Source organism: Leopardus geoffroyi, chromosome C3 (genome assembly GCF_018350155.1).
Source record: "Leopardus geoffroyi isolate Oge1 chromosome C3, O.geoffroyi_Oge1_pat1.0, whole genome shotgun sequence".
Classification (NCBI taxonomy): Eukaryota; Metazoa; Chordata; class Mammalia; order Carnivora; family Felidae; genus Leopardus; species Leopardus geoffroyi.
In genome coordinates, this window is record NC_059338.1 from 59,582,897 (window position 1) to 59,601,828 (window position 18,932).

Sequence of the window (18,932 nt, forward strand, 5' to 3'; positions counted from 1 at the left end):
TTTTATCTTTATGGAAACTGATAGGATCTTTTTTTTTTTTTTTTTTTTTTTTTTTTTTTTCAGTATTTAGAAACTTCCCAGGGATGCTCCTTGGTCTATTTTCATTCGTTGTGTTGCGAATGGATACCATTTTGGGGCTCCCTTTATGAGTTTCATCCTGGCGAAACTCCCACGCAGCAGGTATTATCATTTCTGTTTATTTTGAATAAGGAAACTGGGGCCCAGATAGGCTAATGAAATTCCCCCACGGCAGTCAATAAGAGGCGGGGCTATGATGCAAACATAGGGCCATCTTGTTCTGAGTTGCAGTCAGTCCATTTGAACTGACCGGAGCTAACTCGAGTGAAGGTAAGTGTAGCTGAATCGATTAGCAGGACAATTTTCTCATAGAAATCCACATTAGAGAGTCACCACCTTGGAGAATGGTGTGCTCAGGGCTAGAAAGCCTACGGAGGAGGAAATCGCTTTGCCAAAAGAAAGGAGTAGCCTACGACTCTACCCAGGATGGGGCTAGACCTGCCCGTGCAGCCTAAGGGACAGCACAGTGGGCACTGTCGTTGGTAATTCCTGAGGGATTCCCATTCTTGCACCAAGTACTCCCCTGGCACTGCCAGCACTCCAGAAGATGCATTTTTAAGTAAGCGTGGCTGGAGAGTGGGGGTGGATTGAAGGTGAGGTGTGCGGGATACGATCCTTGGATGAACTGGAGACGTCCCGTTGTTTGGTGAAGGTAGAAAAGAGGAGAACACCCGGTGGGGGCAGGTGTGAGGTCTGTAAATGCCCACATTGGGTCCTTTCTTTGGCCCCTGTAGCTCCAGACCAGTGAAGGTGATCAGACAGACAGATCACACTGAGTGAAGGGTGGGTGGACAGACGGACGGATGGATGACTGGACGGAATTTGCCAGGTACTGGGCAAGGTGCCCGCATACCAGCTTGGGGAGCCAACCCAGGGGTCTCCAGGCCCTTCCATCTCTGGTCTCTTTCTCTTTTCCAGCCTCCGCTTGCACTGGTTTCCCGTGGGCTGACATCCTTTTGGGAGGCTAATCTTTTGGCCTCCCTTCCTCACCCAGTTTCCTCCTGCGATGGGACTTTGCAGAAGCCCATCTCCCTGTGGACATCGTGGGCCCAGGTTTCAGGGCAGTCTCAGTTTTCAAATAGCAACCCTTCATAAAACTAGGGTCAGAGCCTCAACTTGTATAGAAATGTGAGTCACATCCCCATAAATAAACAAACAATATTTACTAAGGGAGTTTTATTCTTTCGTTTGTAAGCAATATTAGTCATACTAGTATTAGTAAAATAACCATTTTGTTTATTAAGGGTCAGTATTACGTCAAATGAGGTTTTGGGGAGGGGGGGAATCACAGCAAAACGCTGACCAGGTAATGAGCAGAGAACCCTTGTGTTGCTGCGGGATGAGAGGGGCTTTCTCCTGGCCCCGCACCTCTTTTCTCCCTCAGGGTGGTTTTCCCTGTGCTCTGCGCTCTGAAGAGGTTTTCTCACTCCTGTAATCGGTTTTCTAAACAATGGGCACAAACTGAAAAGGGACACAGGAGGAGCCCTCACCTGGCAGCTGTGTAGAAAGGCTGGCCAGGGACTCACCCGGCAGTGTCCCCAGGATCCCCGCCTGGAACTCTCTGCGAAGCCCATGATCACGCCGTTTTCCCTAAACAACACAGACGCCAGGTCGTCGTGTGGATTTGGTTTCCACGACAAATACAGGGAACTGAGCATCCGTCCTAAATGGACCTGAACTCTGAGGCTGTGGGTTTGATAGGGGAGAATTTGAAATTCAAATCTGAAAATGGAAATGGGTGAGAGGCATCCTCCCCTCTTGTGGGTGGTCAAGATTGAGAGGCAGCTAACGGGTCAGTGAGTCTGAGACTCTGGAAGACGCTACCCAGTACACTTTTCAGGAGTTGGCGGCTTTATGGTTGAGAAAGGAGGGGGGTAAAGAACAGATTCTTCCCCCAGCCCCGTGATGTGTCTGTTCTTGGCTGCTGAGGCAAGCAGGTGAACCACAGTAAACTGAGCTCAGCATTATCTAGTGTTGAGGATAGGATGTAAATTATGAGTCATCTGCTAAGAGAAAAGGACGTGTAAACCTAACGGTCCTAAACTGTTGTGCCACAGATGCGGTTTACTAAGTCAAGTGAGGAGTGGGACCCCAAAGGACCTAAGTGGAGAACAAAGTTTAGGCATTGAGAAGCAGTTCCCTCATTTTCCGTGGAGAAGCAGGACTGCAGGGAGGAAAAAGGAGAAAGAGAAGCGAGACCTGAACAACGGGCCCTGTTCATATTTGCAAGGTCAGTGAGATGGTGGCCGGGGAGGCTGTGATTTATGACCACGTCTGTGCCTCCGCCCGCAGATCTGAGACAGAGTGAAATGACACTTACACCCTGATTGGAAAGCAGCAAGGGCTGGCTGCTCGAAAAGACAGGCAGGGAAGGAGAGAATCTAGGATCGATACACACCTCATCACAGGATCACAGAGCAGCAGCTAAAAAGCCTTGAGGGTGATTTGGAAGAGAAACAATAAAGCAGAATTTGATGGACTTCCTAACCAAGAGCAGGAGACTGGTGCAGTTTTCTTTAGACCTGTGTTTTTCAAAATTACAGACCGTGCCCATTAGTGTTTCATAAAATCAATTCAATGGGTCCTGCCCAGCATCTGAAAAAGGAAGGAAGGAAGGAAGGAAGGAAGGAAGGAAGGAAGGAAGGAAAAAGGGGGAAGGGAGAAAGGGAGGAAGTAGGGAGGAAGGAAGATAGGGAGGAAGGGGGGAGGGAGGAGGGAAGAGAGGGAGGGAGGAAGGAAGGAAGGAAGAAAGAAAGGAAGGAAGACAGGGAGGAAGGAAGGGGGGAGGGAAGAAGGAAGGGGGGAGGGAGGAAGGAAGAGAGGGAGGAAGGAAGGAAGGAAGGAAGGAAGGAAGGAAGAGAGAAAGGAAGGGGGGAGGGACAAAGGGAGGAAGGAAGAGAAGGAGGTAGGAAAGGAGGAAGGAAGAAAGGAAGGGAGAGAGGGAGGGAGGAAGGAAGGAAGAGATGAAGGGAGGGGGAAGGAAGGAAGAGAGGGAGGAAGGAAGGGGGGAGGGAGGAAGAGAGGGAGAAAGGGAGGAGGGAGGAGGGAAGAGAGGGAGGAAAGAAGGAAGGAAGGAAGGAAGGAAGGAAGGGAGAAAGGGAGGAAGGAAGGAAGAGACAAAAGGAGGGGGGAGGAAAGAAGGGGGGGAGGGAGAAAGGAAGGAAGTAGGGAGGAAGAGAGGGAGGAAGGGAGGAGGGAGGAGGGAAGAGAGGGAAGAAGGAAGGAAGGAAGGAAGGAAGCAAGAGAGGGAGGAAGGAAGGGGGGAGGGAGGAGGGAAGAGAGGGAGAAAGGAAGGAAGAGAAGGAGGAAGGAAGGGAGGAGGGAGGAGGGGAGAAAGGAAGGAAGGGAGGGAAGAAGGGAGGGGGGAGGAAGGGAGGAGGGAGGAAGGGAGGGGGGAGGGAGGAGGGAAGAGAGGGAGAAAGGAAGGAAGAGAAGGAGGAAGGAAGGGAGAAAGGAAGGAAGGGAGGGAAGAAGGGAGGGGGGAGGAAGGGAGGAGGGAGGAAGGGAGGGTGGAGGAAGTCCCCCCCCCTCCCGTCATGGAGTCCCTTGGGAATGAAATGGAGGCAGAGGCCCAGGAGGGGGTGTCTATCTTGATGTGGCTTTTGCAAAGAAGGAACAGATTTGTGAGTTTCTTCCAAGTGTTCACTCACTTCAGAGAAAGTGACCACACAGGCAAAGTTCAGGCTCCAGAGGAGGAGAGAAGTCAGTAATCTTAAGCAAATGGATTTATGGCCAGCTGCTTCCAGCAAGGTTTGTGAAAGCTGGAAAAATCTTCACGGAAAAAGAAATATAAAAGAGAAAGGGTAATTAGGAGTAGCCATTTCCCAAGGACACACAGACCTGACACTCCATGTCCCCAGCTCCTGTCCCACCGGTCGCTACCAGGCACAGAGACCTCGCTGTAGGGAAGGTTGGCACAGCATCGTTAAGGGACTTAGCTGAAGGTGGACAGGAAAATGCTGTCACGAGAGACGGTCTGAGGAGATCATCAAGGAGTTCTAGAAAGTGCAAAGGCTTGAAAAGTTCAGGTCCAAAACGCCGAAGCAAGAAATGAATTTTGACTTGGAAAGAAATGAAGGAAAACAGAAAAACGCTCTCCAAATCAGAACAGAAGGCTAAAGAAGTCTGATCCTTCATTTGGAAAGGAAGAGAAAATTGGGCATAGCCAAGGAGGAAGAGGAGAGGCAGACGTGGGCTCCAGACCACCTAGAGAGTTGGGGGGCGGCAGTCTCCTTCCTAGGGAGGGGAGGGCCGGTCTCAGCTTGGTTTGTGTCACAAGCACGCTGACTTCTTAGACTGTGCTCATTTGGGTAAGTGGGGAGGTCTGATGGAGATTATGGAAACGGGTGAGGCCCCACCAAGTTGCCCCACTGGACAGGAGGTTTTAACTTGTAGTGTTAACTCATAAATTACCTAGGGAAATTTGTCTCCCTGGGAGATGGTTGAATCTCCAGCTGAAGGCTTTCTTCCAGAGAGAATGATCCACAGAGGCGGGTTTGAATTTAAGGCGTTTGAGGTCGGTGCCTCAGTCAGGCAAAAACGAAGATCTGACGAGCTCTATCCACTGTCTACACATCTTTCTCAGGTTCTTAGTTCACCCCGGGATGAAATTTACTGACGAGGCTGGAAATGTCAAGACTCCCTGCCGGGACAGCAAGCGGACGTCACCCCTGAACGCACATTGGGTAGACTTTGCAAGTTCCTGTCCGGGTTGCACAGGGCACAGTACGGTTTCGTCTCCCAGGGGCTGGAGCTAGGGCAGCGGTGAGTTGAATGGTGGTATCCCAGAAAGACAGGCCGCCCAGAGCCTGTGGATATGGCTTTATTTGGAAAAATGATCTCCGCAGATGTCATTCAGTTAAGGATCTTGAGGTGAGATCATCCTGGATTAGGGCGAGCCCGAAGTCCAATGACATATGTCCTTAAAAAGGACACACAGTGGGGCGCCTGGGTGGCTCAGTCGGTTAAGCGTCCGACTGCAGCCAGGTCACGATCTCGCGGTCCGTGAGTTCGAGCCCCGCGTCGGGCTCTGGGCTGATGGCTCGGAGCCTGGAGCCTGTTTCCGATTCTGTGTCTCCCTCTCTCTCTGCCCCTCCCCCGTTCATGCTCTGTCTCTCTCTGTCCCAAAAATAAATAAACGTTGAAAAAAAAAAAAAAAAAAAAGGACACACAGAGAAGAGAGAGAAGAGGAAGCATGCGAAGGTGGAGGCTGAGGTTGCGAGGACACAGCCACAGCCAAGAGACTCCTGGAGCCGCCAGGACGTGGGAGAGGCAAGGAAGGAGTCCTCCCTAAAGCCATCGGAGGGACAGCGGCCCTGCCAACACCTTGATTTCACACTTCCGGCCTCTGAAACTACAGGAGAACGTATCCGTGTTGTGTTTAGGCAACTCAGTTTGTGGTCATTGGTTACAGTAGCCGTAGGAAACCAGGACCAAGAGTGGCTGGTGGGGTATTTGTTGACTCCGTACATATTTAATCTTAAAAAGACTCAAGCCTTTCACTGAAGAGATAAAGCAGCGGGCGCCTGGGTGACTCAGTGGGTTAAGCGTCCGACTTCAGCTCAGGTCATGATCTTACGGTTCGTGGGTTCGAGCCCCGTGTCAGGCTCTGTGCTGACAGCTCGGAGCCTGGAGCCTGCTTCACATTCTGGGTCTCCCTCGCTCTCTGCCCCTCCCCCACTCGTGCTCGCTCGCTCTCTCTCTCGAAAATAAATACACATTAAACATTTAAATAAAAAATCAATAAATGTTAAAAAAAAAAAAAAAGATAAAGCAAGAAGGATGGAATTTCGGTCACTAATTAAGTACAGGGAGGACTATTCAGGATGGAGACCAAAAGCAACGGTGACGATCAGCTGCTTAGAATACAGTATTTGCTGACAGCACGAGAGACATGTGCCATTTTAACGAAGGTGGGTGGGTCTCTGGTTAGATACAAGTTCCTTGACATCATTAGTTACTGTCAGATATCTTTCTCTGGAAGGAAAAGGAAAGAACTACCATTTATCAATACCTAATATGCCTTTCTATGTTACAACAATGTGTGTCATATATTACATGTCGTATATTACAAACAACATACGTTATATCATTTAATTTCCACCACTGGGCAAACCAGCTTTTCCAATTTTATGAGTAAGTAATTTATGGACGCTCTCATGGCTACTGAGTGGGAGAGCAGACCTGACTTCAACTTTGGCCTCGGTTATACCATTTAAGTTCTTTCCACAGCACTACACTGCCTCCCGGAAGAGTTTTATTTCCCCTTTCATAGCACAGCTTTTGAGGTATATAATTGTTATACAAATGGCACATACTTAAAATGTGTGATTGGTTAGCATTTGACATACTTGGAACCATCACCACAATCAGGACTGTGAACGTATCTATCATCCCCCAAGTTTCCTTAGGCCCCTTTGAAGCCCTCCCTCCGTCCTCCCTCCGCCCTCCCTCCACCCTCCCCCTGCCCGACTCCCCAGGCCACCGCTGATCTGCTTTCTGTCACTATAGAGAGTCATTTGCATTTTCTGGAATTTTCTATAAATTCTTGTCTGACTGCTCTCATTTAGCATAATTATGTTGAGATTCATCCATGTGGTTGTATGAATCAATAATTCATTCCTTTTCACTGCTGAATAGTATTCCAGTGTGTACATCCACCACCGTGTATTTACCCATTCACTGGTTGATGGACATTTGGGTTGTTTCCAGGCTCTTATGCATAAAGTTGCTCTGGACATTCATGTACAAGTCTTTGCAGGGACACAGGCTTTTATTTCTTGTGAGGAAATACCCAGGAGTAGAATGACTAGATCATACAGGTGTAGGTATATGTCTAAGCAGGTGTATGTTTAACTTTTTTAAAAAGTTTATAAAATGGTTGTACCATTTTACGTTCCCACCAGCAGTGGGACTAGGCCTTCCACATTCTCACCAATATTTAGTATGGTCGATCTTTTTAATTTTACATATTCCAATAGGTATGGAATGGTATCTCCTTGTGGTTTTAACTTGCATTTCCCTAATGACTAAGGATTTTGAGGATCTTTTCATGTGCTCATTTGCATTTCATGTATCTTCTTTGGTGAAGTATCTGTTCAAATCTTTTGTCCATTTTTTTAAATTTTATTTTTCATTTTTTAAAATTTGCATCCAAATTAGTTAGCATATAGTGCAACAGTGATTTCAGGAGTAGATTCCTTAGTGCCCCTGACCCATTTAGCCCATCTCCTCTCCCACAACCCCTCCAGTAACCCTCAGTTTGTTCTCCATATTTATGAGACTCTTCTGTTTTGTCCCCCTCCCTGTTTTTTTTTTTTTTTTTTTTAATTTTTTTTTTCAACGTTTATTTATTTTTGGGACAGAGAGAGACAGAGCATGAACGGGGGAGGGGCAGAGAGAGAGGGAGACACAGAATCGGAAACAGGCTCCAGGCTCTGAGCCATCAGCCCAGAGCCTGACGCGGGGCTCGAACTCACAGACCGCGAGATCGTGACCTGGCTGAAGTCGGACGCTTAACCGACTGCGCCACCCAGGCGCCCCTCCCCTCCCTGTTTTTATATTATTTTTGTTTCCCTTCCCTTATGTTCACCTGTTTTGTCTCTTCAAGTCCTCATATGAATGAAGTCATATGATTTTTCTTTCTCTGACTGACTAATTTCACTTAGCATAATACCCTCCAGTTCCATCCACGTAGTTGCAAATGGCAAGGTTTCATTCTTTTTGATTGCCGAGTCATACTCCATAGTATGTGTATATATATATATATATATATATATATATATATATATATACCACATTTTCTTTATCCATTCATCCGTCAATGGACATTCGGGCTCTTTCCATACTTTGGCTATTGTCGATAGTGCTGCTATAAACATGGGGGTGCATGTGACCCTTCGAAACAGCACACCTGCATCCCGTGGATAAATGCTTGGTAGTGCAATTCCTGGGTTGTAGGGTAGTTCTATTTTTAGCTTTTTGAGGAACCTCCATACTGTTTTCCAGAGTGGCTGCACCAGCTTGCATTCCCATCTTTTGTCCTTTTTTTAATTGGGGTGTTTGTTTCTTTTTTATTGGGTTTGGGGAGGTTTTGTTTTTTTTTTTTACAATTCTTTTTTTTTTTTTTTTTTTTAATGTTTATTTATTTTTGAGACAGAGAGAGACAGGGCATGAATGGGGGAGGGGCAGAGAGAGAGGGAGACACAGAATCGGAAACAGGCTCCAGGCTCTGAGCCATCAGCCCAGAGCCTGATGCGGGGCTCGAACTCACGAACCGTGAGAGCGTGACCTGAGCTGAAGTCGGACGCTCAACCGACTGAGCCACCCAGGCGAAGGGGAGGTTTTTAAACATATGTCCTGGATACACGTTCTTTATCAGATATGTGATTTGCACATTTTCCTTCTAGTCTGTGGATTGTCTTTTCTTTTTTAAAGGTACTTAGACTCATTCATCTGGGCTGGTTTAGGCCTGGTTCTGTAATGCAGTGGGATTGACTGAATGATAACTCAAAAGCCAGTGGAGCTGTAATAGTTTATATCTCAGGTTTTATGACGATTATTGTAGGAAGAGATGGCCTACGAAGTGTCACTGTGTTTGCCTCCCTTGAAACTCTCTGAAAAGGGCTATAGCCAATTTGGGGTCCGCTTCAAAAACCAATTGCTAAGGAATCTATACAAACCAAGAAAAGCATCAAAACCGACAGGATTCGGCAGGAGTCACCGAGAACCTGGGGAAAATGAGCTCTGTATGTGGGACCATGCTCGTAGGAAGCTCGGCCGGTTCCGTGTAAGGCTGAGCCTGTTTTTGCCCAGGACGGGGACTGGCAGCTGGAAGGACTAAGCATCGAATACCACTGGAACTTCTTCTCTTATAAACAGATGCTTTCGTCCTGTGCGTGGCAGGCTAACTTCATGTGAAACTGTGCAAGCAACACAACTGGCCTTGCCTGTCTCCCACCTCCCCTGATGGTGACCCACTTTTCACCTTCACAGCCAGTGCTCACCGTTTGCGTGCCCCAACCAATAATCCGAGAAGCTCAATGACTAACGTGATAAGCACGTAGTAAAAATATTTATTCCCTAGGGCAGTATCTAAAAATATATATATATATACACCAGACTTTATATATCCAGCCTACGGTTAATTGGACAGTTCATCCTGTTATTTACACATTCTATACCCTTAATGACTGTTAGCTGCTAAAACATTCCAGGACTTCTCTCCCGGTGTATCAGCAGTGAGCCTGCTGGGTTACAGGACTAAACATATGCTTAGCTTTAGTAGATACAGGACTAAACATCTGCTTAGCTTTAGTAGATACTATGAAAGAGTTTTCCAAGTGGTGGTACTAGTTTCCTCTCTTCCTAGTTATGGATGGAGTTCTGATTGCCTCCCATCCTCATTAATATTTGCTATCATCAGGTTTTGATTTTAGATAGTCTGGTGGATATGTAGCAGTATTGAGTTGTGGTTTAACTTAGAATTTCTATGATATATTTCTGTGTTTATCGATTTCTAGCTGAATTCTCCCAAGGTCAAATAACATATTTTGTATGATTTCAAGCATTAAAAATTTGTTGATACACGTATGGCCCAGCATATGATCTATTTTTGGTAAATGTTTCATGGGCGTGTGATAAGAATGTATATCCTCCACTTCTTGGGTACACGTTCTATTAATGCCAAACATTGTTTATCATTTTGTTTAAACTTCCTATATTCTTTTTTTTTTTTTCAATATTTATTTTTGAGAGAGAGAGAAAGAGAGCACATGAGCAGGGGAGGAGCAGAGAGAGGGGGAGGGAGAGAATCCCAAGCAGTCTCCTCGCTGTCAGCACAGAGCCCCACGTGGGGCTTGATCCCATGAACCATGAGATCACGACCTGAGCCAAAATCAAGAGTCAGACGTTTAGCCGACTAAGGCACCCAGGCGCCCCGAAACTTCCTGTATTCTTAACGATTTGGCGCGGGGGGGCTCATACTATATCAGTTGCTGAGGTTGTTTTTAAAAAATTTTTCCATTTGACTAAGATTGTGGGTTTTATTTTTGTCTTTAGTTCTGTCAATTTTTGGCTGCACATATTTTAAGGCTACATTATTCGATCATCGAAATCTTAAATGATGATATCTTCCTGGTGAACCACACCTTTGGTCATTGTGAAACATCCTTCTTTGTCTCTGGTTACGTCCACCTTAGTCTTCCCTGTCTGATATCAGTAACTGGCTTTAGTGTCGGTGACTATGGCAATTTGTATTTTCCAAAGGTGGCCCCGGCGTTTCCCATCTGGCTCGTTCTCTTTACTCCTGCAGTGGTAGCAGAATTCACGTTGCCTCCTTTTGAGCCCCTGTAGTCCTTTGTATGATTTCTGAGGCTAGCTCATGAGCATCAGTGCACTTCTGTCTTGCTTTCTTGAATGCCAACCCTTGGAATTCAGTCACCAGGCTGTGAGAAGCCCAAACTGGCTCGCATGGAGAGACATGTGACAAGACCACGTCAGGTGCTCTAGCCTACAGCCCACCTAAGGCCCCGGCTGATGTGTCAGACGTGCGAAGATGCCACGATGATACCAGCCCTCAGCGGCCGAGTCTCCCTCAGCCTCAAGTCCTCTTGGACCTTCAAGTCTTTCCAGCCGAGGCCCTAGACATCTTGGAGTGAAGAGAAGCCACACCACTGTGTCTTGTCCAGGTTCCTGATTGTGAACATTAAAAACGGTTCTGACACCACTAGGTTTTGAAGGTGTGAGCAATTGTAACTGAACGGGTAGTGTAAGTTTTCTATCCTTGTTAATCGTTGCATATCTCTATGTTTTTAAGGTGGGTCTCTAGTAAACAGTAGGTAGGCTTTTAAAAAAAACTGAGTCTGATAATACTGGCTTTTAATTGGAGTGTTCAGTTTCTATTCTGTTTAACATAATTATTTCTCCACGGCTTTGAATCTACAATCCTACTATGTTCTTATTATTCACTATACTCTTGCTATATTCCTTTTCTCTTCTCTCTTGCCTTCTTTTGGATTGACTCTATTTTAGTTTTGCACCGTCCCCTCATTAGCTTGTCAGTGACACACTCTGTTGTCAAACTTTTATTTTTTTTATTTTTTTTTTTTATAAATTTTTTTTTTCAACGTTTATTTATTTTTGGGACAGAGAGAGACAGAGCATGAACGGGGGAGGGGCAGAGAGAGAGGGAGACACAGAATCGGAAACAGGCTCCAGGCTCTGAGCCATCAGCCCAGAGCCCGACGCGGGGCTCGAACTCACGGACCGCGAGATCGTGACCTGGCTGAAGTCGGACGCTTAACCGACTGCGCCACCCAGGCGCCCCTGTTGTCAAACTTTTAACAATTCCACTGCACGTGGCAACCTGCATCCTGGACTTCCCACTCACATTTAAAGTCCCAGACACCCTCTCAAGATAACAGTCTTAAGCGTAGAGTGAAGTATGCAGACAAGGAGGCCAAGAAAGAAATCAAGAGCGAACATTATGTCTAGGAAAGAGCCTGGTGCGTGGTTTCTGACCCAGAAGGCTGTCTGGTCTACGTCCATCGGAAACGTATTTAGTTTCTGAAGGGATCATGTTTGCAAAGGAACCATGAGCCCTAAAAAGCCTTTGGCTGTTTTCAGCCAAATTTGGGCCCCCAAATTTCCATAAGTAGGACACAGTCTGCCAAAGCAACAGCCTTCAAGGAAAACACACTCTCTCCAAGGGCAGGTCAGATGTGGTTTGATAACAGACAAGGAAAAAGGCCCAAACGGGGAAGCTAGAGGCCACACAGAACAACAAACAAGGGAAGGCTACCCGGAGAGCCCAATCAAGGTCAAATCTGGGAGATCTTCCTGCTTCTCGGGCAGACATGCTCATTACTTATATGGACTGACGACTGTTACCTCCTGTTCCTCCTTTTAGCAAATGGGAGCTTGTCCTCCTTCACCCTGGCCAGCCCGTGACATGCTGCACTCAGACCTGGGCAGCGGATGCACATCTTCTGGAGAACCTCGCCCTTTTTTTTTTTTTTTCAAGGTTTTATTTAAATTCTAGTTGTTAACATACAGTCAGAGAACCTAGCCTTTGAACTGTATGCAGCGTTTGGTAAACTGCTTTGGGGGCTGTCTCCCCTGGGGTTTCACGAGTGGGGAGAAAAATACCATGAATGTTAACTGCCTACAGGGGTATACTGCAGCTGAGACTGGTCTGTATTACCAAACCCATTTCCTCTTTTTTCGGGGCTCACGGACCTCATTCCCCATCCTCCCTTGTAAGAAAGCGCGGCTTTGCGGAGTTCTAGCCAATGGAAAATGAATGGAAGAGAAAGGGCCATTTTGAGGCCTGGCCCATAAAAACCTCCTGACAGATTCCGTCCCATTTTGTCTTGATGCTAAGGGGCATGGTGACTTTAGCAGCCTGCCTTAAGAGGGACGAGCTACAGGCGAGAAGGAGCCTCCGTTCCGGAATCACTGCTCCGGCACCTGTTTTGGAATTTATGTGAGTGGGAGAGAAATACCCATTTGCTAAAGCAAGCTAGCCTTACCCTAACTACCACACAAAGCCTTTCTTCACCTACCTCAATCACACACAAAACTCTCTCTGCTTTGTCTGGTAGTTTAGAGAGGGGAGGGATATACTTTAAACACTCCGTCCTGATAGTGTTTCTAAGTGGGAACAGAACGCCGAGTTTTAAAGGAAAAGTCCCCAACTCCATTTGGACAAAGTGTCCTGGCCCACGAGTGGTAACACCTGCCCTGTTCCCCTCTCACTCCAGTGGGGAAGGCTTTTGAACCCTGGGAAGCAGGAGCCAGCAAGACCCCAGGAGAACGGAAGAAAAGTGGAGTCAGGCAGAATCACAGATATGTTGAGGCAAAGTTACCTTGAGGTATCCTCGTTGGGTCCTTCCTCCCTTTTTTACAGATAAGGAGACACAGGCTCAAGAATTAAAGGGAGTCGTCGCATAAATTTGGTGACAGGGCTAAGATTAGAAGCCGGGTCTCCTACTATTATCTATGGCAGAAGAAAATAGATAGGCACACACCATTGCTGCAGCCGGGGGTTAAACATTTCTTTGATGTCTCGTGGTTTTCCTGAAGATTTCATGCCAACTCCCCAATCGATACCATAACATACGCTCAATAATTTTATGTAAAAGAAAGTTTTAAATTACTCGTCATCAACTAGAGAGGACTCTCCCGGAAGACGCACTATATTTATCTACCCCTGGATACACTACCACTTACCTCCAGGCATGCACATACCCCAGGTTGAAACACGTGGCTGGATCGCAGACGCAAAATGATCTTAGCACCAGGGCCTGGGCCTGAACTCTTCTTGTCCTGATTCCTTCCCTCTATGGTCTAGCGCCCAGATTCAGCCTCAGTCCTAGAGAGTCAAGCATCACCCTCCAGGTGGGCCGGTCGGACTCCTACTTGTCCTTCGAGGTTCAGGTCCAACATCATCTCCTCTAGGAAGCCTCCTATGACCCATCCAAGTTTCCCTGCCCCACCCCCCACGCACTAGGCCCGAGGCATCTTAATTCCCGCACTTCCCACCCCACGTTCCAGTGCCGTCTGTTGGTATGTTTGCCTCTTCCAGAAAGTATGACACATAAAAAGTACTCAGTAATAGAAACGAGTCACCTGAAGGCGGTGCCTGGGTCTCCCTGGGGCCCACATCTCGCACTCCCCGGCCCACTCCTGCTGGGGCCGCCCGGGTAGGGAGCTCGGCAAGTGCACACTTACTGGCTGGGGGAGGGGCTCCGGAGGTAGTGGGCCTGCACGGCCCTCACACTGGTTTCATCCTCCTCACTTGGGACGACCTGCTCCTCCTCTGGGTCCCCGCTGGTCGCCATGACAGCCTGCCAGTCCCTATGGGTTTGGCAGGAGAAAGGTGGTTAGGGAATCCGCTTCTGGAGGTTTTGTGGGGGGAAGGGGTATATCGGCGGCGTTAGCAGGGGAAGGTCAGTGCGCATACGACCCACCCCCGGGAGGGAGACGACCCATGGGGAAAGCCCGGTCTGACTTGGGTTCGGCAGGACACCGAGATGCACGCCCCAGCTGTGTCAGCTGTCCACCTTGGAGTCACAATATTTAAGAAGCGACAACCTGGCCCCTTCCTCAGATCCCGGCAAGGAAGCAGCGAGGCGACCCAGGGCTCTGCGTGGACTAAGCTAAAGCCGTTGGAAAGCAAGGGATTCCTCAGGCCAGAAGGATCTTTCTGTTGGAAGTCCTGGGTGTGCCCTCACATACACACAGGCACGTGAGCACACACACGCACGCGTGCGTACATATATGTAGGCACACGCCCCACTCGTGCACAGACGCACGCCTTCGCCTCTCCCGGGGGAGGGGCGGCTGGCCCTCTTCAGTGCCTCTCACCAAGGCCGCAGGGGTCATTGCCTTTGGCTCAGGCACCACCCTGATTAAGGAACATGAAATCCCTCCGGAGCTGGTCCCACACACGGCTGGGCCTTGCCGCTCCAGGCAGAGTTGCTGCCCCTCTGCTTGTAAGTCTCGGGCTCACAGGACACAATGAAGGGAGAGGCGCACTCACCGCGGCTTTGCCTAGATCTCCACACCAAAGGGCAGTCACCCAAGGGCTGAGGGACCCGGATAAAAGGGCCAAAAGTTCCGATCAGCGAGAGGGACCAACCTCTCTCCTCTCTTCAGTGCTTCTGCTCTGAGAGACAGGACAGCTGTTAACGGGAAATCTTAGCTACCTTCTAAATTTAGCCTCTGGCCCCATGGCCTGGCAGATCTCTGGGAGGACGGAATGCAGTCTCAGGACCCAGACCTGAAAGCTGGCCCCATTTAACTCTTTCCCTCCTGCTCCTGGCTGATTCTCTTGGACACCGGACACTGACATTGAGCAGCAAAGTTAGAAGACGGTCAGGCTTCATAGATGGAGAGGCCTGAAGAAAAGGCTTCCTTTGGACTCTCTCTCTTGCCTGCAGCTACCTATTCAAAGTCTTTCCAGAAGGCGGTCTAGTGCCACAAATCTAGAAGAACGGAACAAATTGTATCCCAGCCCCATGTCAGTCTAGAGGGTGCTGGGAAAAAATACCCAATATATAGATTGGGGCAGGGGCTCTGATGGATGTCGGGAGAGGACCGTGGTGCAACTAAAGGGTATAGTCAACGGCTTGTGACCAGGGTTACGTTTCTTTGAACAGCGATGACTCTGAATAGTAAACGAGTAGTTGTGTTCACCCTCTACGATCCCTCCCCGACGACACTCACATCCGTGGGGATGGTCAAGTGGCAAGCCTGGGTGGTGTAAAAATCCCACAAGCTTCGGGGCTCCTGGCTGGCTCAATCGATTGAGCGTTCAAATTCGGCTCAGGTCATGATCTCACGGGACAGTTCTGTGAGTTCGAATCCTACTTCAGGGCTCGCTGCTGTCAGCACAGAGCCTGCTTCCAATCCTCTGTCCCCACTCCCTCGGTGCTCCTCCCCCACTCCTGCTCTCTCTCTCAAAAATAAATAAACATTAAAAAAAATTCCACAAGCTTCATAAACTTCAAATGAGCTCATAGCCCACCTTACTCCCCTTTGTAACCTCCCACCATCACCATGACCAAAACAAAGCCCAAAAACCCAATAGTTCAGCCCCTCATCTCACACATTCTATAATTACACCTCCATCCATCCATCCATCCATCCATCCCATCCCATTTGTCTACCCATTCACAAATGGTTATCTACTATGCGTCACATAATTATATGCTCAAAATGGTCCTTCTCCTTGGCCAAATGGAACAGTGTCCTGCACATAGTACCATCAAAAATTGGCTAAATAAATGAATGAGCTCACGCTTTATTAGGAGGAATGAGACACAGATCAAAAATAACTCCAGCATAAGGCAGAATGTAGTTAGTATCCTAAGAGAGATCCAGAGTGCTGTGTGAGTTCACAGGAGGGAAGAACCCTTCTGGCTGAAGAAGTCAGGAAAGGCTCCATAGAAGAGGTAATGATACACACATTGGCCTTTTAAAAAACAAGTTGGATCATAAGAGCAGATATGATGGGGGAAGAAATGCCAGAGGGGAGAGCATGAATGAAACTGGGGGATGTCAGTGGTTAAAGCTGGGAAGAAAGCAAACAGGTTGTGTGGCAGAGACTGGGCAGGGCTGGAGTTAGGGGCTCCTTTGGAAAGAGTGGTCAAGGAACACATCTCTGAGGAGGAACATGGCACCACCCCTGGCCAGTCACCAAACCTCCACCCTGAGGGTCAAAATAGGGACTCAGGAATTGACTGCCAAGGAATGGCCATAACTGAGAAACGCTGGGGATTCATTTGGTGCCCACCCAAGGTTCCATAAAGATGAAATGTGGTTTGGGAGAGAGGTGAGATAAGGGAGGGAAGGGGCAGGGAAGGACAGAAGGGCTGCCTCAGTCAGGGTAAGGCTCAAGATGATAGGACCACAGCACAGAGAATGAAAGGGTGGCAGGGAAGTAAGGGAGGGAGGGAAAGATGGAGAGCCCACAACACACCTAAGAGAGGCAACAGATAAGGAGGGGACCACTCAGGAGGAGGCATGGCCTCTGTCTTCTGTATACCCTCAGTCACCTGCAGAGGGTGACATCAGGCCACTGGAGTGAAATCAGAAAAACACTCACTAAGCTGTATGACCTTTGAGAGCTCATTTCACTTCTCTGAGAATCAGATCCCTGTTTGTAAAATAGAGAACCATCATACTCATCTCCCCATTTTGTTCTGACCACTCAGCCTCAAGTGGGGCCCCTTTCCTTCCCTCAATTTCATTTCCTGTAACATTTTCTGGGTTATGTTCCCCATAGCACCATCACCCCTGAAGTAGCGTGACCAGTCATTTCCACTTTGCCTGGACTAAGACATTCCAGGGACAAGGGATTTTCTCTTTTAAAACCAGGGTAGTTCCATGGGCGGGGGCGGCGGGGGTGGAGACAATCCCTTTAATAAATGGTGCTGGGTTGGGGCGCCTGGGTGGCGCAGTCGGTTAAGCGTCCGACTTCAGCCAGGTCACGATCTCGCGGTCCGTGAGTTCGAGCCCCGCGTCGGGCTCTGGGCTGATGGCTCAGAGCCTGGAGCCTGTTTCCGATTCTGTGTCTCCCTCTCTCTCTGCCCCTCCCCCGTTCATGCTCTGTCTCTCTCTGTCCCAAAAATAAATAAACATTGAATAAAAAAATAAATAAAAAAATAAATGGTGCTGGGACAACTGGACGGCTACATGCAAAAAAATGAAACTGGACCACTTCTTACATCATACACAAAAATAAACTCAGAATGGATTAAGGACCTAAATGTGAGACATGAAACCATAAAACTCCTAGAAGAAAACACAGGCAGTAATTTCTTTGACATCAGCCACAGCAACATTTTTCTAGATATATCTCCTCGGGCAGGGGAAACAAAAGCAAAAATAAACTATTGGGACTTCTGCACCATGAAAAGAAAAAAAAAAAAAAAGAAAACATCAACAAAATGAAAAGGGCAACCTACTGATTGGGAGAAGGTGTTTGCAAAAGATATGCCCTATTAGGGGTTATTATCCAAAATATAGAAAGTATTACTCAACACCAAAACAACACTCTGATTAAAGAATGCACAGAGACCCTGAATAGACATGTTCCCAAAGAAGACAGATGGATGGCCAACAGACATGTGACAAGACGCTCAACATCACTAATCATCACGGAAATGCAAATCGGAAACACAATGAAGACATCACCTCACACATGTTAGAATAGCTAACGTAAAAGAGACAACAAATAACAGGTGTTCACAAGGATGTGGAGAAAAAGGAACCCTCAGGAACTGGTGGTACAGCCACTGTGGGAAATAGTATGGAGGTTCCTCAAAAAATTAAAACTAGAAATACCATACGATCTGGTAATTCTACGGATACAAACTCAGAGAAGATGAAAACACTAACTGGAAAAGACGTATGCACCCCTGTTTACTGCAGCGTTATTTACAGTCGCCAAGAAGCAGCCCACGTGCCCTCTGGTGGGTAAACAGATGAAGAACATTACTCAGCCACAAAAAAGCACGAGCTCCTGCCATTTGCAACAACGTGGTTGGACCCAGGGGGCATTATGCTAAGTGCAGTAAGTCGGACAGAGAAAGGCAAATGCCATTATCGTTCCACTTACGTGTGGAATCTAGAAAACAAAACCAACAGACAAAAGAAAAGCAGAAACAGGCCCACAGATACAGAAAACAAACCGATGGTGGCCAGAAGGAAGGCGGAAAAATCGGTGAGGGGAGTAGGAGATCTAGGCTCCAGTTAAGGAATGAATAAGGCACAGCGAAGAGAATTACAGTGAAAGGTATCACAATAGCATTGCAGCATGGCGGATGGTAGCTAACTCGTGACGAGCACAGCATAAGGTATAAACTTGTTGAATCGCTATGTTGTACACCGGAAACGAATGTCACATTGTGTCTGGTTCAACTCTACCTCGATTTTTTTTTTTTTAAGGACAGTTCCAAGCAAACCGAGACAAGTTGACCATAGTGTTTCTAAGATGGTCTTCTTTCTTTACTCGTGTAACTCTCATCTTCCCAACCAAATGGTCAATTCTCTGAGCATAGAGCCTTCCTGTCTTCTTCATGACTGTGGCTGTAGTGTGGGTCAGGTGGGGGTTGAGGAGAAGGGAAGGAAGAAGGGGATCCTATTGTGGTCTGGGGTGTGTCAGCAATTGTGGGCAACGCCCTTCTTTTATTGGCTTAGAGAACCTGCCTCTGAGATCATTCCCCTTTTTATTACAAGATGTTAACTTCCTATCTGTTATAGCAGCCCACGCCTTGGTGAGAAGTCCAGGACTTTGTACACCTGCCAAATGGAGAAAGTGGGGGGGGGGTGAGGGGGCGGTGACTGGT

At 47.7% G+C, this 18,932-nt stretch overlaps 1 protein-coding gene across 4 annotated transcripts in view; it reads right to left on the minus strand.

The window, feature by feature from the left end:
* Window positions 1-14,777, minus strand: part of STYXL2 (serine/threonine/tyrosine interacting like 2) — a 32,387-nt gene extending 17,610 nt beyond the window's left edge. Inside the window, exons 1-2 of one of the 4 annotated variants that reach the window (XM_045453061.1) lie at window positions 14,621-14,777; window positions 13,810-13,935 (exon numbers count right to left, since the gene is read on the minus strand). In XM_045453061.1, the coding sequence (XP_045309017.1) occupies window positions 13,810-13,919 (110 nt within the window). In that variant the 5' untranslated portion in view covers window positions 13,920-13,935; window positions 14,621-14,777. Of the gene's footprint in view, window positions 1-13,308; window positions 13,788-13,809; window positions 13,936-14,048; window positions 14,312-14,620 lie in introns of those variants that run through there. The other 3 variants (XM_045453062.1, XM_045453064.1, XM_045453063.1) reach the window with 3 other exon arrangements.
* Between the last annotated feature and the right edge of the window lie 4,155 nt (window positions 14,778-18,932).